Source organism: Anneissia japonica, unplaced genomic scaffold (genome assembly GCF_011630105.1).
Source record: "Anneissia japonica isolate Jap-2015-1 unplaced genomic scaffold, ASM1163010v1 scaffold2756_len2360902_cov194, whole genome shotgun sequence".
Classification (NCBI taxonomy): Eukaryota; Metazoa; Echinodermata; class Crinoidea; order Comatulida; family Comatulidae; genus Anneissia; species Anneissia japonica.
This window is the reverse complement of record NW_022719050.1, coordinates 1627446-1649905: the sequence shown is the minus strand read 5'-3', so window position 1 is coordinate 1649905 and position 22460 is coordinate 1627446. Positions and strand designations below refer to the sequence as shown.

Here is a 22460-nt window from a genome sequence, read left to right as displayed (position 1 = left end):
TACCTACCGTAATAGTGCTATATTCTGTAAAGTAAAGCCTCAAACCACCTCGATTTTGAGTCTACTAAATATAAAAATCTTCCCAGGCTTTTGCAGATATAGCCAGAACTAACTTAATATTTAGAGTTTTTTGATAGCAGATTATTTTTTTTTTTTAGATTTCAGTGAGTTAACCCGACTCAAAGACAAGCTTGCGTACAAAAAACATGCACATTCATCTTCTATACACAATTAAAAATCAAAATTTAAAAGTAGATAGACATTTTGAAAACAGGAAAAAAAAAATAATAAAAATTTCTCCCATATTACAGAAACCTCTTTGTTGAAACTAATACAGAAACAAATTCTTTTGTACTTAAAATATTTTTTTTTTAAATGAATTAAGAAACATTAGAACATTCAAGATTAAATACATTAAAAATAACAAGCTTCTGTTCTTTTGACTTTTGGTAGTTAATATATATATATATATATTTTAGGAATTTCGTTGTCTTTATTTATAATGAGAAATTATTTATCAAAATATTTAATTTAATTTGTTTTTATTTTTGAATAGCTTCATGACAATGAACGCGCAAGACCACACGCGCCGCCAAAGCTTTTGGTGAATTGAATCTCAAACGCGATAACGAAAGCTCTCTAAGTTACTGCATGATTGTTTTATAATTTTTATAAAACTAATTTCTTCTAATTTTAAATATATTTTCCATGAATTCGTGATTATTCGTCGTCATGCGTGGACTAAATGCGTGACAAATTTAAGATCACGCATGTGTTTCTGCCAAATCTAATCTAATCTAATCATATTTATTTATTATATAGCGCCTTTCTTTGCAGATACGAAGCGCTTCTGTCCCTAATCATTGGATCCACATGCTAAGTGTTGCTGCTGTATTCAGCGCAGGAGCAAGCAACCCCACCAGGTACCCATTTATACTCCTGGGTGGAGAGAAGCAATGTAGATAAAGTGCCTTGCTCAAGGACACAAACAAGCGAAATGCACAGCGAGGGATTGAAACCCCGACCTCGAGGTTGGGAAACCAAACCTTTCACGCTGCGCCAAACCGCTTCCAAATGCGTGTTACATCCAAAATCACTTTGAAGCGGGACCGTCCCGCACGATGCGCGAGAAACGGTTGGGAATGCGTGTTGTAAGCAAGGACCCAATAGTATTTTGTTAAGTTTCTTCACAGATGGGGATTCGTCCGAACCCCTTGAACCGCCCCCCCCCCACTGGATCCGCTGCTGCTGTCCATTGACACCAATCATGACCATTTTTTATGTGTTGCGTCAGCCATCTTGAAATTCAAAATGGCGGCCGATGACTTTGGGAAAAAATGGCACCTAACTTTTTTGAATTCAGCGCAGTAAAAATGATAAAAATTAGTCAATAAAATCTATTTTCGCTCAAAAATCTATCTGGATTACATAGAAAACTAGCTTATATACTCGTTCTTATTTTATGTACATTTTAAGTAAGCATATTTTGCGATTATTTTTAAACAAATTAACACCTATTTTTAATTATGTTCCATTCTGGCATGAGTGACAGTAGTTTTTATATGTCTAGTTTGTTGCCTGTCTAGAAATTATGAGTTTAGACACCAAAATCATATCTGTAGCTTATTTAGTTTCAATTTTATGCACATTTTAGATAAATTTGGCGGCCATTTTTCAAAATGGCCGCCATTTGTATACAAGGGGTAAAATCAAGTGTCAACAGGGTTTAGGGTGACCAGAAGGGATTAATTAGGATATCTGGCTATGTGGATTGCTTCTAACATTCCACTCCCCCTAACTCATTTTTTTCAGATTTTTTTTCTAGTCTATTTACCATTATCCTAATTTGTAAGGCTGTTGTATTTAACGCATACAGCTTAGTATTCTTATTCTCTAAATTTATCTTATAGTAGAGTCTTGTAAGTTGCTAAATTTAATTGTTTAAACTCGCAACTGAATTCTGTGTTCCTTTGCATCAGCAAATAAGTTAATAATATGATCAAAGTTAACAATGTTGTCTGTTCCATTACGCTCAAGTAGTGCCAAAGCAGATAGTCTCGCTTGTCCCATCGTAGCTTTAAGATATGGCAGGATGAGCTTTAAATAGTCATGTAGTCATTACAGAATAGGATAAAAAAGATACGAGAGAAAACGGTCGAAATGGACTGAAAAGAAATCACAACACATTTAGATTCTTATTAAACTGGAAAATATTCATGCCTGACGACATAGATAAATTTCGTCGTGTTTTTCTAAAAATTACTTATTTTTTTTACTGGCGCCCGGGGCATGTCTTTCCCCCCAAACCTGGCGCCCGGGGCATGTGCCCCCTGACCCCCCTAGCTACGCCACTGCTGTCGGGCAAATCCTGGCGCCACCACTGGTTGTAGGGAGAGAGACGGTTTTTCGTATTATATCGTACGGGCCTCTGTGTTCTACACGTGACGCTCGCCGAGAGAAATCGGATTGCAGGTTCGATTCCCTTTTCTATATAGGCCTAACTATAATCAGGAATTTTCGTTGATGGACTATGTTTGATACTTTCATGTTCCTCCTATATATATTTGAGCACTGTACTATTATTTTTGATTTATTAATTGATTAATATATAGCCCTAGACCTATACATATATAATGTAGGCCTATAACATAAACAAATGGCTAACTAATAATAACAGTGCATGCCCAAATAGGAACAAGATATTATAATAGTACTAAAGCATAGCCTTTCAACGAAAAGTTTCTTTTTATTCAGTTGTATGAAAAAAGTGTCTCTGGCGGGATTCTAACCTGCAACCTCTCGCTATCAAGGCGAATATCATGCTCACTAGACCACAGAGATCTATTATAGATACACACAGATGACCCCTAGGCACTTTTAAGACACTGAAAAGCTCACACATATTGGAACTATGGTTAAGCTAGATATCTGTACTTATTCTAAGTCACAGCTTAGTTTGCTGCGTAGCAATTTAATTTTTAAAATAGATAAATAATAATAACCTTGCTTGCTCGAATAGGAACAATTGTTATAATTGTATCTAGCACAGCCAAGGCTAAACGTATTATTTATTTTTAGGCCTATAAGAAATATTTTAAAGCATAAGGATTTATTCTAAAAAAATTAAAGCATTTAACTGTGTCGTGTACATTTTTTGTGGATAGGCCTATGTGTCATGGTTCCTTTAAAATATAAATTGGCATGTTGAATGACAGCGTATAACCATCGTCACTATGTTGTGCTTTCGTCACTTAATTAAACTACTGAATGTCATACACACACACGATGCACGTCAGTTTCTATCATTTTAAATCTGTAAGCTGTTAATCATCCTAATTAAATTTTATGACGCTTTAAAATTACAATTGTTGGTTATTAACGTTTTATTTCGAGAAATCGCGCCTTTATAAATGACATTTTAAGAAAATCGCATGGATTCCATACAACTTAATCTACCGTTTGGGCCTCTGCCTTATATGGCCAGAACAGCTGCAACTCCCTGGCATCACTGCGCTCCTTTTCCATCTCTCCATCTCCTGAAAACGTGTGCATCACGGGTACCATAGTGACGTCGAAGATTTGACAAGTATGCCAGTGAATCATTGTCCACGGGGACGACGGATGAAATATTAACTGTTTATCCAACGATGTTTTTATAATCTTTATAGTCATATCGACGATTCCTTTTCACTTAAGATGCGTTTACTGAAAGGTAAGTTAGTAATAGAAGCACACACGTGACATTTTGCAGACGATAATTATGTAATGATTTTGTTTAAATATACGGACTACTGATTTTCAGTCGGCTATTTTGTTGTGTGATGCGTCATTACGATATGCGTTGACCAATTAATAATGCCTAACTCACTTTGCCTTAAAACATTCTTCCCACCTTAACTTCTACCTGGTCATTAAGTTGCACTAGGCAGGTCGCTGAGGATTCCTAAAATTCGTCAGTGTGTCATAATATTTATCATAATAAAATTTGACCAAGTGAAGAACGTAAATGTCTGAATTTTCTCATGTCCTGTGGTGGTAGTAGTGTGTGTGTTGTGTCAGCGTTTCCACATAAAATAGACATACACGCCCTATTGGAATTTAGAAGCATCGTATAAATGTAACTTAAGTTATGCTTATTATATAACCCTTTTTTGGGTGCTGGATTGTCCAGAACATATAGACCTTATGAGATATAGATTTTTTTTTTAATTTATGGGCATAGGATCGTGATACATTGGCCTATTAATTTTATTGATTGTGCCATTTTAACGAATAGTTGATTTACGTCATCGGTAGGCCTATTGCGCAGGATAAAATACGTTTAATGCTTATGATTTATTTAAGTAGCAGCCCTTGTGGCACTGGAACTGTTTTTAATATCAACATTAAATAAAACTTCCACCGGTTCATGATGGTAAGTAAAATTATTCACCCGAGGGTCTATTTATGTACTTAGTTCACCAACTGGGAGGGATAACGAAATTTCAAGGTCTAATGTCGAAAGTTCAGTTAGGCCTAACGTGATCTCAGAAGCTGTTTTCCGTAATACAATAATTATTAGGTCATGGATAGGTATCTATGATTAGGCCTCGTATTGCATTGCATTACATCACGTGACATCTTGATTATTATGTATGTATTAAAGATCATTATGAATATTAATTTTCGCCATGTACAATACGCGGGGTGTTTGATGCAGCGCACCACATACACAAAAGCATTATACACCGAATGAGATTGAAACCAGAATAACGTAAAAGTTACATTGTTTTACTTCAAATGACATAACAAATGAGATATATCTATAAAAAAAATATTCTGTTTTAATATTTTAATAATTATAAAAAATAATATTTGGAATTATTAACATTATTATGATTTAGGCCTATAGGCTTTCAACTGAAGATTAGAGGAACAACGTTCCTCGCTAATCCATACACGTGCGTACTTGTTCCGATATAATTTTTGCATTTACCTTTAAATAATTGTCTGGTATACATTTAATGATTTTCGTATTAGACCTGGACTTTTTTAATGAACAATTAAACGGTGTAGGCCTATCTGGCATGGCATATATTATTTAAAAAAAAAATGTTTTCTGCATTCGGATTTATGTTAGGTATGTGCTTCCTTCAGTTTGCTACAACTTTCACTTGAATAACGTGCAAAATTTTAAAACAGTGGCGGATTAATCAAATCAAAGTTTATTTTTCCTTTGGAACATAAAACAATTAACTGAAACTTCACTTCAAGGTAAACAGTATCTAGGGGGGGGGGGGAAGTGATCCAAGCTATAGGCCTAATCAAAACACGGGAGAATGCAACAAAAGGAAGGAGGATCAAATAAATTGGTTTTCTGATTGATCCGCCATTCTCATAACGTATAATGAAATATTAAAAATGTAATTGTTGCTGTACTAAAACACTAATACTAATAATAATAATAATAATAATAATAATAATAATAATAATAATAATAATGATAATAATAATAATAATGAAAATAATAATAATAATAATAATAATAATAATAATAATAATAATAATAACGACAATAAAAAATAATAAAAATAATAACAAAAACACAATAAATACAAAAAAACAAACAACAATAAAAGAAAAAATATTATTGTAACTGCAACAAGCAGTGTATAATAATGATTGGTATGTAAATGCAATAAAAACCGTAAAGAAAAAGACAATGGCAGTAAAAATAAGCTCATCAATAATAAAATTAAAAACAAAATAAAAATATATATATATCATATTCATAAATATAAAGTGAAAGAAATAATCTAAATAAATAAGTATTAATGTAAGCTTTTGGTATACCAATAATGATGTCGAAATTACGTGTGCGACGCGGAATTTGCCCAAGGGGGACACAAAGCTCAAGGTAGAGGTCTTATTCGTCTTACAAGTGTACGTGGAATTTCTAAAATTATCAGCCTGTTCTTTGAATCAAACGAAAAGTTCAGTAGTTTTTCACATTTTTTTTTGCAAGTTATTCTTTTAATTTAGTATGATTATAATTTATTATGGGATCATGTTCGAGCTTTAGATTGAATAGGCCTATAGTCAATAGGCCTAAAGATGACATGTCTAATTAACTGGGGAGCATCTGTCGCGCGCGTCCAGTACGTAGCTGTATTAGTATATCGGCGGCGTGTATACATCAGTTTGTAAGAGGCCCGGGTACGAGAAACAGACGGCATAGGAAGATAGAGTAATAAACATACGTTGCTGAGAGTAGGGAAAACGTAGAATAGAAAGGGCGTTTCACACAGATGCAGAAATGACTGGAGGAAACAATAAGCTGGTAAAACAGTCGAGTTTTGTGAATCATACAAAGCGGAGATTGGAAAAAGAGGAGAAGGAAAGGCAGCAGCAAAAAAATGAAAAAGTAAGAAAATAATTTCAGATTTGTGCTAATAGCATTTAACACTAACTTTTAGGTTCATGTATGTGGGTGTGACGTCAAGGCAAAAATTTACTGATAATTAGGCCTATATATAATAATTTCGATCAATCATATTGCGTGGGTTGGTGGTTTAATTTGTTTGAAACATTTTTCCATCTAATATATGCAGCGATGAACCTTTATCACGGTACGAGATAGAAATTCCATTCTAATTTGGTCTCGGTATGTCTGTTGTGATCACATGAGCTAATCCACTGTGCGCATGCCGTTTTCCAGCGACCGATTGCGACAGCTTCTCTCGACCAGTCACTGAATCGAGTTAATCCACGAAGTGTTTTAAATATCTTGAAACCTTTTATTTTATGATTCTGTAGAGAAATGTTTAAGATGAGTTATGAGTAATTTCTATTGGAATATTTACATTGTGTTGATTTCTTTTATTTCTTGAAGCATTATCTTGGAAACGATTACGATAGTGGCAACAGAAGTTTGCTAAATTTATCGTAGAAGAGGTTTAATTAAAGAGAAACTATTTCCGTTTTGAGTTTCCTTCAACCGAAGTGTGAACTTCCTTTGATTTTTTTGGATATATATCATAGGCATACGATATGGCTTCATTTTCGCCAAATGTGAGTAGAATCATTTATCAAAGAAAGTATAATGTCTGATAGTTTGCAAAGAATGACATCCAGTTATTATTTGTTAGCCCGGACTCATTAATCATGTTCAGTAGGGGCTTACTCCTCCGTAGCCGACACTGAAATCTTTCAATTTAATTTTCAAATGGAATGCAATCTTTGTATATTGAGTATCACATCTGCTATAATTAACACCCTTTCGGCGATATAGCATGTAGGCCTACCACTTATTGTTTTCAAAATATTTAAAGAAATCTCTAAATCCTGAATCTTGAAATATGGCTCTTAACAATTTGAATAGCACATGATTATGTATTGTTGTTCAACTGAAATATTTTTATTGAATATCACTTTGAAATGTAATTATAAAGTAGTACATTGATTTTCCTATTCCAAATAATTAAACAAGTAGGCCTAGCCATATATTCAGTTTTTGAGTTTTCTTCAACGGAAGTGTGAAATTCATTTGATTTTATAGACTGATTACATAGGCCTATATATTTCATTAGATTTCACTACTTCGGTCTTCTTCTGGTGATTCCAAAGACAGCTTTAAAACTGAGAAATATTGATAAAAATGGAGAGATGGATTCATTCGGTGTGAATACCAAGGATAAACCACGAAAGTCCGAAGACTTATTTCCAGGTTGGGTCTTTCTGTTGATTTGGCACCAGGCCTACACAGGGAGACAATCTCTGCTCTTTTTCTAAAAGTTTACTGGATTTTAACCTGCACATTAGCCCAGTTGTGACATGGGACCCGTGGCTTAAAGTCAGGCTCCAAATGAAAACAATATTTGATGTGTACAACTGATTTTTCTAAGAAACAAAAAGCATATTTTTGACGAAAAATCGGAAAAAGTTACTGAAATACCGTACAGATTTTTTAAAATTTAATAACTGGGGAAGGGGCTTAACCACCTATTTTCAACCCTCCATCCCCTCCACCTTCCTGTTTTTTAAATATTAAAAAATTTGTATCTCATTAACTGTTCCCGCGTGTTTTCATCAACTTTGCACAAAATTTCTCTGGAGATTGACTTTAAACGTCTCTCCCGAAAGACAGTGTGCATACTTGCATTTAAGCCACCCAGCTGAAAAATATGAATACGGATGGAATAGAACCGGGTGCCAAAGGATTTCCACAGTTGAGCACACATAAAGCTCCACCTTTGGAAAGGTAAAAAAGAAATAAAGATAGAAACTTAAAGAAATAATTGATCGCTCAAAACTCCTCAGAGGTTATTTTTGGGTCTAGAAAACAAATAATTCGCGGGGGCATGCCGGACGCCCTAGGGTAGTGTTGTTTCGATCGACCCCACTTTCGCTCTCCTCCCCTTTCGGTCCGCCTTTCGCACATCATCCACCCCTGCAAATTGGCTTACACCAGTTTAGCCGACTGAGCTCATATGCTGCTCTCATTTTGAAATTAACACACGTATACATTCAATGTTTTCCCGTAGAGGGCACACTACTAGAGTATCCCATGGTGCCATTTTATCATTTTGTTTCCCTTAGTAACTCATATTTGAAAGTTTTTCTTAATTTATGTTTGAAGAACTGTTTAAAATAAACATAAATTCTTAAACTCCTAAATTTATTTTTAATGTTTTTGCCGTATATAATTCCAATTTTTCATTTTACAACAGGTATAAGAGTCACTCACACGAGTCCATGACCCTGTGTAGCTTATAACATTGCCCCAAACATATACCTAGCCCGACGGCGAATTAATTTATAAACATCCTTTTAAGGACGAACGAAAAGTCAACTTGATGGAGCAAAATAATTAGGATTTCTTCAAAATAGTAACGATATACAACACAAAATGTTTCACTAAAATAAAGCTATTATAAATTATATGTGTTTTATAAATCTAGGCACGGCATAGGGCCTATTGTTTAAATTCAAAATTGTGTAAGTAGCATAGTACATGCACTTTTATACACGCCGCCTATTTTTGTATTACAATTCATTACCGTGATGATACATGAGCTTAACTTGTTTGAAGTTTGAAAAATGTCTGTAGTTACTGTAGTTCCTAAATATTCATGAGTATTTATGCATGTTTGTACTTTGTTGTACTGAATACATCAATTTAAATCAATATCATCATCCAACGTCTACAATAAGTATACATTTATAAAAAAAAAAATCTAAATAAGGCGTAAGGGAAACTTATACTTCAGGTCTTTATGCTCTAAAACATTATAAGAATTAAATATCCGATAAAGATACCCCATTATGCGGACGTCTGCTTTCACTCTAGTGGGCCTATTGACCCTAGTATGAACTATAGACTCAATGATTAACATTATGTCGTATCGTGTAGGCCACAACGCCCTAATATGGCCGACATACCATTTGCATTGCTTGTTAAGCGAAACGGCAAAGACCACACTATGATGATACAAGCGACTTGTTTTGTTTTAATTGCTTCAAGGCAAACTTACAAAATTATTTTTTTTTAGGAAATAAGAATCAACGTCTTTAACTTTGGAAGTTTAATGTTATACATTAAGTACGTACTGTACGTAGGTGCAACAGATGCTCCCTTAGTTAATTAAATTAAATTATTAATTACCTCCTAGCAAAATTTATGGGCGCGTGGTGTGAAATCTGAACATAAGTTGTTTAAAGTTTGACACTTTTGATTACGGTGCCCACACAAATTCACAGGATAGCTGTGTAGGCCTACAATTATTATAAGCAGAATGTTAGAAGTAAATGAATTGGGATCCTTGAAATCTTTATGATGCTATTGGCCTAATATATTTTTGCAGTGTTCCTTATACAACAACCAACACCTTCTCCCAACAACCTATCAACTCATGACGACTTATTATTCGACACGGCATGTGGTCAGTTTGATTGGTGGTCACCATTTTTTGGTCTAGGCCTATGTTATATCGATGAGTTATATTGAGATAGCAGTGAGCTATTTTTGAAATGATTGTAATAGGCCTATATAAATGTATGGTATTTATTATTTTTTATTTATAATACTGCAGCATCTCCAAAAATGTAGATATAGGTTTATGTAAATTTTAAAACTTAATTTACAGTACAATATAACATAACTTTGAAACAACCTAGAGTTAAATCTCTATGTAAGAATTAGTGATATTCAGACACCAGACTTTGGGAAAAAATAAAAAGCTCTCAATCGGCATTAGCATAAAATGCCCTTTTCTGAGACACTCACCGTGTCTGAGATAGTCAACGGGTTCGAGTCCCAATAGAGAGACATTGGTATTTTTTATTCGTTATCGGCTTATTCATTTATTATTATTATTATTATTATTATTAATATTATTACTATTATTATTATTATATAATCATGTCCTTTAGTCGAACACTGTATTTACCTTTCTTTGATGATTTATATATATATATATATATATATATATATATATATATATGCTGTAAATATACGCCTATAGGCTTATATAATATTATTTGATATAAGTATATACATATAAAATTCAAATGAACTAAGTAATTATGTCATCTGAAAATAAAGAGAATGAAAACGTTGCTATTTGTGGTATTAAATTAGGCCTCATATTTTCCAAGTTCAAAGAACGTTTTCTATTTTGCCTAATTTAGGCCTACTTCAAAAATGGAAGTCCAAATAATTGGTCAGAGTTTCCAGAAACCTGCTCCAAAGTAAGACTTTACGGTTACATTCTACTTTAAAGTCAGTATTATTGAAAGAACCAATTCCAAGAACGTTACTTTTGTCAAAGTTTACACTGAGGCTGAACAACTTACTAAACTTATCAAGAATTTCTATTGCTGTTTTAAGCTTTGTTCATCTTTAACAAAAATTGTATCATCTGCTAATTGCTTTATTCTGATGTCAGTACCAATTGTAATAACACTTGTTTTGTTTAATTGACAAATTCAAAATCTCTGCTGATATTATAAATTAGGCGTAATTGTCCACAAGGAAATAAACATTATGGAGGTATAATAACCAATTCTTTCTAATGAAATCCTTCCTGTCACGATAATAATAAGCAATGATTGGTGCTCTTAATGACTAGAGTGTTAGGAATTTTGGATAGATTCCGTACCGATGTGTTTGTCGTCTCCTGACGACAAAAAGACAGCTGTTGACATTTGGTGACAATGCAAAAATCAGAATACCACTCAGTGTAGTATGTAAACACATTGGAACTAAATAATATCTGTTACGAGGTTATCAACAATTTAGCCTCTGAATAATTCAATCAATGTTCAATTGAACCAAATTAATTTGGAATTCGCAATCATTCAGATACAGTATATCACGCCTAGTAAGTGTGCCGAGGTGCCAAAATTTATTAAAGGTTCCTTGATTAATGGACTCACTTATAGGTCGTTGTCCATTCAATAATATAAATTTTGGCACAATACTTATGCCTGTTGAACATGTGAACATCCTGAGCTCTACATCCTTCATTGGTTGATGCGTGCGAAAGGTCGCATTTACGCCTGTACGCACGCGTCAACGCTTGATGTACCCTCAATCACGTCATATGTGAAAGTCATTTCAAACGCCCCCAAAGGGTTAATGTACTCGTACGACATGATGTGGTGGAAAATATTATAATAAAGATGATAGTTCATTATGACGTGCAGCCCTATGTGTCGCATGCTATGTGGCTTCCGTCCAGGTTTAAGATTAGCAGATTTGTAAAGTACATGTATAATCCTAAGGTTGATTATAGAGTAAAGATCACACAACATTCTCAGTGTGATATTCTTAAAAAACGGAATTCAAGAATGTGTTTGCGTCAAATGTATGACACTCGGTCGTATAGATTACATTCTTTCTGTGACGATCAAGAAAAACACGACAAGGTTATTGCGGAGTTCAAACTACTATCTGCTAAATTCTCCATTTCTGGATTTATAAAAAATTATCACTGCATTTTTTATATTTAAACATTAATTGTGAAATATAGTTATATAATACGATCCTTCTTAAACACCAACAAGGAATTTCAGGTTAGGTGTGCAGCTCCCTGCTGAATTATGGTACATTGAGAGACTGCCCCCTTTCAGTAGTGTAGGCCTACGGTCCTGGGTTACTTTCATGATACTCGTCTATTATATGTATTAGACCATAGACCAACGGCTTAATTAATGTCTCATAGGACAATTCAATTAGAGAAAAGCGCCTACCCAAGGAAACAAGCAAGTGTGGAAATAGTATTTTTCGAACTCGGTCGTCTCATAGGTCAATTCCTTACTGCTGCACTCACTCAAATGTGTACGAAACATTTGGATTTGACGACATCTTTTGTCAGTTTATATAAATCATGACTATACCATATCCACAATTCAATTATTTAATTATTACTGGATTTTATTCGTTACAGCAAACAATAACTTTGCACCTGTTTAAATACATTACATTTCAAAACAATAACATGGATTTTGTTACATTCATAGGCCAGGTGGCGACTACAATACATTGTAAAACTCAGATAAAACATTGATAAACTCTGTTTTGGTGGGAATCTTTCTAATTCTACAAAAATATATAATTCATGTATTGACAATTATGTTTCTATCTTTTGTAGGATTCCAGATACCATCGCCAACATAATCAGGAACAACCTGAATCTGGTCGTAGGCTGAAAACATTTGATCATTTAGTGCCACCACAGTCACCTCGAAATCCTCTACGGCACGCCTCTTCAATGGATCATCCACCTCCAGCATCGTCTGCATCTTCACTTCATTATGCAGACGACACATACACACTGGCACAGACGCGCGCCGAGCGCCGTCGGGAGAGGAACGAACGTCGAAATACGATCGGTATATCCGCCGCTAATCTACCTTCTGCAACCTCAGCCTCAAGTTCAAGCACCACTGGTAGTAATTATACCATGTCAACCCTTAACGTCGCTCCAGTATCAACTCACCATGAAAGATATTCATCTGCACCAACTCCATCACCTGCTGCCATTTCCTCCTCGGCATCATCACATCAACAATCAAAACACGCCGTTCCAAGCTCGAACTTCATCTCTGGGGAATCTGCAGGTTTAATTAAGCAAACGTCAACAGATGAAGGGCTGGATAATTTTCCGGAGGTGTATAGCTTCAAGGATAGAAGCAGAGTTCATGAGCTTGTTTCAGGAATCACATCTCTCTACGAGCAAAGACTACTTACCGACGTCATCCTATGTGTTGAAAGTTCTGAATTTCCATGCCATCGCTGCGTCATGGCATCCAGTAGTCCCTACTTTCATGCCATGTTTACCAATGATCTCCTTGAGAGCAAGCAAGAGAGAATCAAGATAGGAGGCGTTGAAGCAGAAGCGATGCAGCTTATTATCAATTATTGCTACACATCAAAAATTGATATCACAGCAGACAACGTCCAGTCATTACTGGTTGCTGCCAATATGTTTCAAATGTATAACCTCCGAGACGCGTGCGCATGTTACATGGAGAAACACGTAGCGTTATCAAATTGCATCGGCATATATTTTTACGCATGTTCACTAGACTGTAAAAAGCTACAGGAACTTGCCAAAGCCCTAATTTGCGAAAATTTTAATGAAGTATGTCGTGAAGAGGAATATCTTTCTCTGTCGAAAGATAAGGTCATAGATCTCATAATGAGAGATGAACTGAACGTCGACAGAGAAGAAATAGTATATGAGTCCGCTATCGCTTGGGTAAAGCATGAATTGGAAAGCAGACGCGTTGACCTCTTCGACATTCTAAGCAACGTCCGATTTGCACTTATCAGTCCGTACTACATCCATGATGTCATAGAAAGAGAGCGTATTGTGTACTGCAATAAGCCATGCATGCAGTTGATTGAATCCTCATTACAGTATCATATGCTTCGTGACAGACGACAAGATCTTGATCTCTCCAAGCTCAACACTAACACCAGGAAGGGTATGCCAGTGAGAGAAATGGTGGTGTTTTTGACACATCACAGCGAAGATATTCCTGATGTTATCGAAAGTGACACATATCGAATCAAGGCTCTTCCAGACATCGTAGAGTATGCTGAATGTGTAGTTACGGGCGAAAATAATATATTTGTCGCCGGTCGACAGATCACTGAATTTGGTTCCCGCCGTGTATATTCACATAGGCGTGGAGGACTGTTCCAGTATGACCACTTTGATCGCAAATGGCTTCCTCGGGCAGCGATGAATCAACCAAGATCTCATTTCAGACTAGCAGTATTAGATGGCATGATCTACAGTGTCGGTGGCACTACGGCAGAAGGTCAAAGTGACGTCACTGAGTTCTATAATCCACACTATAATCAGTGGAGAAATTCTGCTCCTTTGATTGTGCCGGTGAAGAATCACAGTGTAGCGGTTGTTGGTGGTGCCTTGTATTGTATCGGTGGTGAAAGTGGAGATACCATCACTGATGCAGTGCAACGGTTTAATCCACGATACAATTCCTGGAATCAGATGTCTAGTATGATCCTACCAAGGACTGGCGCATCAGCAGCTGTCTTTGGACGCGAGATATACGTCGTTGGAGGCAGTGTTGCGGCTGGCGATAAAACAGCAGAAAATATGCTGAAATCTGTCGAAATTTACAATCCAGAGAGAAATGACTGGCGATTTGGTCCAGAACTGCCAGAGGGCAGGTTCAATTACAGTATTCTAACATTCAATGGAAGTCTCTACGTCTTCGGAGGAGAAACTGATGATGAATCAGTCGATGGTAAGGTATGGCGACTAGACACAGGACGATTTGGATGGAAACAAGATAAAACGGGATGGCCAATCATACAACTGCCATACTACTGTGTTGCAGCAACAATGTCAAAAGATCAACCAGAGTATTAAAATCATGACTTTCTCCCAACTGTCACAGAGGCCAAGGTTCATGATCGTGCAAACAGAAGAACATACTAATTATTATTTTATGCAATGGGTTATGTAAATATGATTACATAATACTGTTAAAAGTGTGGAAAACATTCAGTAGAAAAATTAAGTGAAGATATGTTCGTAATTTGCACGAAGTTTTTCCAGTTATGTTGTTGAACGTAAACGCCACTCGTTTAAAGTTTAAGTAAATTTCGCATCTTCGTTACATTTGGATAATTTGCAAGATATATGAAAGTGTTTTATTTTATGGTAACGAGTGTGCAATATCATTTTCTTGGGACTGCTTAGACCGCTGACCAAACTAAGTGTAATAAAATTCGAATTTTTGGCGGACACATAATTAGAAAAACAACAATAATGATAGTGTTCGCTTTATAATTAAATTAAGCAAGTCGGTTACTTGCAATTGGATTGTGTTGTAATAGTATATTACTTTTTATCAAAATTTGATTGTTAATTTATGTCAAAATGCTGCTATTCAGTTTTAGTGCACGCATTTAATATAGCAATTGAGGACATGTAACCAGGCCTGGTTATACATATTGAAGGACTGTTTAAGCAACAATTAGCATAATAGGCCTACTATATGTATATATAATACTCGTAACGCTCCTTTCAAATATTGATATATTTTCATAAGTTGGATAAATCTGATTGGATCATATAGACAATGGTATACTCAATTAAATTTTAGCCTTAAACATTTCAGTATCCGTCAAGGATGTTCGTTTTTTCTTGGCACGATTCACTATTTTGTATAGCCTATGTAGGCCTCGATGGATTGGGCTTTAATACTAGCTCTTTAAATTGTTAACATTATCAAATATTTTTGATGAACAGTTGAACAAGTACCTATATTAGTACACAAGCTCTTAATTTATAAATACAGGAAAAAACACTTCTAATGGCATACGTATTCCACAAGCTATCACAACTATAATGGCTGTTTCTTGTAGAATATGTACCATTGGGCTTATAATGTTTTTTCTGTATTTTCAGTTATTTGCTAACGGTTTCTTTTCAAAGTGTAGGCCTGTATTCAAATGTGAGAATTGTATATGGAAGTGAACACGTTTTGGAAAGGAAGCAAGGTGGTTATATAAGGTACGGATGCCACATGTTAAACTGTCACACGATATAGCCAATCACCATTTTTGAAACTGAAATTTTGTCGTGGAGTTATTCCATCATGGAATCTAATACTTCCTATCAGTGTTTAAATTGCATTGGACAGCAGACGGTAAAGCATTAAGAAATTTGAATTTATTACAATGATATGTAGGCCTATTAATTTAACAGTTTATGCGCCATTATGTGTAACTTAGCAGCAGACGTATTACTTGCTATTCAAACTGAGGACAGTGCACCACCAGAGTACATTACTAAAAACATTACAATATTTCTCAGCGATGGAATGAGACATATTGTTAGGCTGCTATTGAAGGCCCTAATGATCATAACTGATGAATTGGCTACCATCTGAAACAGGTTCCAAAGGCATATCAACCTCGAATAGGTAGTTATCTCGAGAATATTGCCAAACGCTTGAACATTTCAACAACTTCTAAAAGCGCGCCAATCATCCAGGTGATATCGAAATTGACATCCATCATATCATTCGCGGAAATCATTTGTGCGCATGATATGTTTTTAGATATTGAGTTGATGATTACTGAATAACTGTCATATCAAAGGTGAACTTCTTCAATTCGAGAACCAAATACTGCAGTTCAAAATAATGGGTTTAATATTATCTCCCCATTAGGAAAAGACGCGAATGAATGGATGAATGATTACATTTTTGTTGGGGGTGTGCCGATGTCGTTTCAGTTTGACGTAGTGGTAATTGCGCGTCTGTAAGAATTTCACAAATGGCACGCTAGTACATCGTCTGTGAGATGTAAGTAGTATACCGTACTTGTCGTCACCTACTTCATTACAAACGCGTGACAAGATTTTAATTCAAGCATTCATAGTAATTTATATCAGTTTTGTTAAGTAAATTCAGTTACTGTACTACTTTGGTAGACGTTAATGTATGAGTATCTCCATGACAATTTCCAAAGCCTAATCAATGAATTTATTAAGCCAATGTTTTCAACATGAATCTAGAAATACTTTGTTTAATACTAAACCGAAACTTAAAGATTAAAATCACGTAGTAGTATAATACTAGATTTCTTTCAGGGTGAATGGAATCAAGCACGGTGTTTCAATAATAAATTATAAAATTCTGATTAGCAAATTTGTGTTCAAAATAATTATTTGCAGCAGTTTTACTGTATGCAAAATCTGAATGATTTACAAATAATAAAACCCGACATCTACAATCACGCCATTAACATGGTTTCCATAAAGTTGCTGCACTCTCGCTAGTGTTTTCATTGCAATCGTTGTACTGCTTAGGAGTCCTTGACGCAATCGGGAAGGCTCCGCGATTCGACCAACCAATCAGCATCACCAAAAGCTGTCAGCGAAAGCGTGTAGCAATAGTATGGAAACCAAGCTTTAACCAACTAAACCCGAGGCAATCGGGAAGGCTCCCTCACTCGACCGACTATTTAGAATCACTTAAAGCTGTTGGCGTGTTGCGATTATATGGAAACCAAGCTTAACAAATACAGTCACTTGTCCTCCTTCTAGACAGCGCCGCCAAGTTGATGATAGTACTGAATATTCAGAAAAATAGAATGGGACGTGAATGTTGGGAATGACGTACACTGAGCGCAGTACAAGAATTATAAACACGACAAAAAATATATAATGGAAAATAAATTGAAATTCATTTGCTTTATTCATCATACAATTGAGTGAGTGAAATGAAAGAAATGCTTCCAGCTGTATTATTTTCATTACAAAACACCATAAACAGAACTTCTATGTCCCTTATTTCAAATTTATTTATCTTTCATCCAAATTTGCGTTGCACAAACAAAACCGTGCAAGAATTAATCACCAATATTATTAGCAACAGCAATAATGGTATATTATAAAAAAATACATATAAATGAAGTTAAACTACTATTAATATTATTAACCCATCATTATCTAAACACCATAGTAATACAAACACTATATACAATTATTTAAAATCCTTATCAATATTGCAAAACATGCATGGGCTATACCATTTTCTGGTAGGGTATGCTAGTATATGTGGGCTTCAATTATAGTCATTTTATACAAGTAATTTATAGTCAGTCACACATTTCCAACAGAGATGAATTTATCACTCCGAATTCAATAATACTACATAACACTTTCTACAGAAGTAGGCATATACCATCAGATACAATTCACAATTACCCATGGATCTCTACCTTTTTCCCATAATATTTAGAATCATTTGCCTGGATTACAGGCCATATTTTATTTTTTATATTACGTCTCTTCATTATAAGTTCAGAATACTTTGGTATATAACCACCAGCAAAATTACAACATCCCTATTGGTGGCACTATACGGTGAGAAACAGATGAAAGAGACAGGTGAAATCTAGTCAATCACAAGCTTTTGATTTTCTATGCCTTCTTAATCATTTTCATCTCGTTTTTATATTTATACTTTGAAAAAAATACATTTTCCCTTTGTAATACTATAAATAAAAATCTAGAAGGCTAAAACTACCAGGAACAAGGGAAATTGGAAGAAAATTGAATATCACTTCTACAACAATATATATCGGGAGTATATAAACAAAATATTGACATACAAATATTAAACCTTGCTATGATATGCTGTATCATGAACACCAATAGCAACATAAATACAGACAATATAAATACTGGAAACACAAACTTACACAGTGAAAACTGTACTATACAATTAAGACTGTACTACAGTAGTATTCAGCCATTCTTTACACCATCCAATTACTATAATTTTTAGAAAGAGATACTTTACTGTTGATTCAATACAGTGCTCATTAAGAAAAATTCCCTTTTGTAGTTTATAAACAGTTATTGTATGATTGAACCAATGCATTACCATAAATGGAGCATGCCATCCTAAAACCAGGAACAATGGCCAAAAAAGTGAAAATTGACTTTTCAATTTATTCATATTCTCTGCATTATAAGCTTTAAAATGATGAGTCATTAACTGGGATCAACATACTATTGCCAAAGTTATGAGAAAAAGAGTTACAGTTTATCTGTACAGTACTAAAGTATACAATTGTGCCACATTCTTATGCTAATTATTCAATTTAACATATAGTGACATTATGCTGGTTTTTGGGTGACAAGCTTTATATGTATTTGCTGTAGATGTCAGCAAACTACGAAAGATGCACTGTCTGTCATGACCTAAAGACTTTGAAAATTCAATCCATATTTGAATTGCAAAATTTGGATATTTAGGTAAGTTATTAATTCAGAAAAAATCTGAAAAAGAAAAAAAAAATCCCAGCCAATTAACAGTTTTGGCTGTTAATCAATTTAATGATTTTTTAAGTAATATGTGTGTAAATAAGCAATAAATATGTTTTAACTTATTTATAATCCTTTTAAATGAGCTAGTATAAATTTTTATTGAATTTTCAGCTTTTCCTGATCACTTTGGCAGAGTGTGCATCTTTAACATCATGTGAAAGACATTGACATCTACCTGAACATATTTTAATCATAAAATAAAAACGAAAGAATTAACGAAAAACTGAAATGTTTTGTCTTGGCAATCTATGTTAGGTTTCTTTAATACATAATTATTTAAAATGTGGGCCTGCATTTATTCTATTTTAGTCACATACAGTATCCCTTTGCCTAGATGTTTGATTCTCACGGTGATCATACGGTGCATAATTAATGGTGAAAATATGCGGTACATTAGCATGGTGATAAATAATAATTCAACCTAGTAGTACAAAATATGGAATTAATATGTAAAAATGCATGAAATTATTATGTAGCCAATATTGCAGTTTAACATGGTATAATAAAGTCTATGCTGAATAAAAACTATTTATATACATGGAAATGTTATACTTCACAGCGAAAACCACCTGGGAGACAGTTGCATGGTGATTACCTGGCGCAAAAGATTGTGCTAAATATTTAAAATGATGAATGTTTAGAAACACATGCAACTTAATATACAACTTTTATCCATGCTATCTCACTATCTCTGGACAACTTAACTTACCGATAATATAATCAATACTATATACTTTTTAATGGAATGGGATATGTGTTTAAAGTTACGCAAATTATTTAACATGGAATTTATAGGAGCACCAGAAGAAGTGGATGCGAAGATCCCTATAACAGAAGGAATGGGTACAAATGGCTATTGGTGCTTAACTATTCTTTAAAAAAATCATGTAAAAAAGTGGTTGTTTCATAATATTAACAATGTTGTTTAATTTACAGTTCACCCTCCAATTTAAGACCACCATCTGAACATTTAGGGTTGTCATCTCCAATTAGTGGAATAGTTTTTTGTTAAAAGATAAAATATTATTATTTGGTTCTTTGAAATGTGATCTTGAATTTAAGAGGGATCCCAAATTGGAGGGTGCACTGTATTTATGTATTTCAGCAGCCTGTTCAGCATCAGAGGTCACAGAGCTCGGATATTATACAGCCTCATAATGAGGCTGTTTTGGTAATGAGAAGAAATCCTGGATTTGAACCCAGACTCTGGAATTGGAAGGTAAAAATCTTAGCCACCAAGCTACAAATCCACTAGTTTATAGTGCGAGGATATGAATGCTGCTGATCATGATCATTAACAGGCATCCTTCGTACATTATTTGGAAAGAAATTCAAATTTTGCCAATACCATTGTGAACTACCACTAAAAAAGTAACATTTGTTTTATATATATTTTGGGGTTACTGTTTTTGAGGAAATTAAAATATTATTATTAGATATAAAAATGATTATGCAATTTACTGAATGTTAATTCGACAAACAATCTTTAGCTCTATAAATGTACCAATCGATGTTACTTTGTAGTAAGAAACTAATTAAATAATTAAAATATAATAAGCAATATACAGCATATAATTTCAGAAACAAACACTAACATTATATAAGTGTTAAAATGATCCCAAAATACTGTTGGATATGTTACATGATAATGAAAATTTAGACAGAAAGAAATGGAAGGTTGGTAGGTGAATAATGAGGTATAAATGCTAGCATGTAGTGGGCAGCAGACACAAAATATATATTTTCATGCAAGTGCATTTGCAGTGAATAAGCAGTGCTGTGTCCTTTGCAACATTTGCAATTTGTCTGAACAAACACACCTTTTCTACTAAAGATACTGTCTGCAGTAAAATCTAAAAGAATTATAACATTCAATTAAAACACTAAATTGCTTATTTAATAAGATCAATAAGTTATCAACTTCTAATGAGTTTTAGATAATTTTTACAATGTACAATTCTGAAATTGATTACCAAGCAAATATAAAGATCTATGCAATGAACAGTTACTGTCTGCAAGTGGCAAGGAATGAACCTTTCCAGAGGTTCAAACAGAACAACTGACCAATCAAAGCCAGAAATACGCATGTGTTCTACAAACGTGTGTGTGCGTATGTTTTTACCCCGCCATTTTGTGGGACCTTAGCAACAATATCCAAGGGGCGGGGCTTAGTGGAATGGTCAATTATATTCTCATTCAGATTTTATTTTGAAAGGTAATAATTTAAGTAAAGTGAAAGTAAGCAACTAAATTATTAAATTTGAACTTTCAAGTATAGAAGCATCAATATTTGTGGCCATGGGTAATGATAATTTTGTCACCAACACACATCAAAACCAAAATACATCTAACTATAGCATATAGCAGTGTACTGCGATTACAGTGCATGAATATGACGAGAGAAGATCAGATGTTTAAAAAATTGTGACTGACCTTAAAAATCATACTTTCATTTCATGAAGCGATTGTAGCCAACGAAAATTATAACCTATGAAAATTGTGCTACTTGAGTTGATAATTCACTATTTTGTTTGTTTAATATCATTTCAGGATTTACTATGGAATTATTATTTGACATTTAATATTGAATATTTCAAATCATTGATTCAAACATGGCAACAATGTAAAGCAGATGCAGTAAAGTGCATTGGCATTATGTTGAAGACCAACATATTTAATATATTGTATTTATCTTAAATTCAATTTTAATTTCCCTCCACAAATATTATTTACATATTATAATTACAGTTATCTTCCTACAAAACATCTCTTCAGTTTTAAAAATATTGGAATCAAGATCTTGAGATTTTTTTTTCAATAAAACTATTTGGCACCTTTCATTTTGAATATCACACAAGTTGGAAAGAAATCCTTTTCATACTATCCTCTCAAATTTCTTTGTGAAAATAACATAAATTTTTAATGAAGTATTTGCATTATCAACCTCTACAAGTCAATATCCCTTGGTTGTGTCCCTCACAGGCATATCATTTACCCGACTCCATTAACATAATTCATTACATTTTTTAAACATTATAGCCAGGTTCCGCAGAGAAAAAAAATTGTTGATATGTTGTGCAACTGATTTTTCTA

At 34.2% G+C, this 22460-nt stretch overlaps 1 protein-coding gene across 4 annotated transcripts; it reads left to right on the top strand.

Moving 5' to 3' along the window:
- Positions 1–3566: 3566 nt before the first annotated feature.
- LOC117110783 (kelch-like protein diablo) lies at positions 3567–17178 on the top strand. 4 transcript variants are annotated; one of them, XM_033253596.1, is made up of 3 exons: positions 6254–6403; positions 6872–7050; positions 12633–17178. In XM_033253596.1, exons 2-3 carry the CDS (start codon positions 7030–7032, stop codon positions 14886–14888), a joined length of 2277 nt encoding a protein of 758 aa, XP_033109487.1. In that variant the 5' UTR covers positions 6254–6403; positions 6872–7029; the 3' UTR covers positions 14889–17178. The 4 variants fall into 4 exon arrangements, with proteins under 4 accessions (XP_033109489.1, XP_033109485.1, XP_033109487.1 ...); XM_033253598.1 differs by lacking the exons at positions 6254–6403; positions 6872–7050 and adding an exon at positions 3567–3712; XM_033253594.1 differs by lacking the exon at positions 6872–7050 and having other exon boundaries at positions 6161–6403.
- Positions 17179–22460: the final 5282 nt, after the last annotated feature.

What these genes read in the sequence shown, in the direction of transcription:
- LOC117110783 (XM_033253594.1), top strand. Translation starts at nt 6,296, where the DNA reads ATGACTGGAGGAAACAATAAGCTGGTAAAACAGTCGAGTTTTGTGAAT. An exon ending in AGCAGCAAAAAAATGAAAAA is followed by an intron (nt 6,404 to 12,632) that starts GTAAGAAAATAA and finishes TATCTTTTGTAG; the next exon opens with GATTCCAGATACCATCGCCA.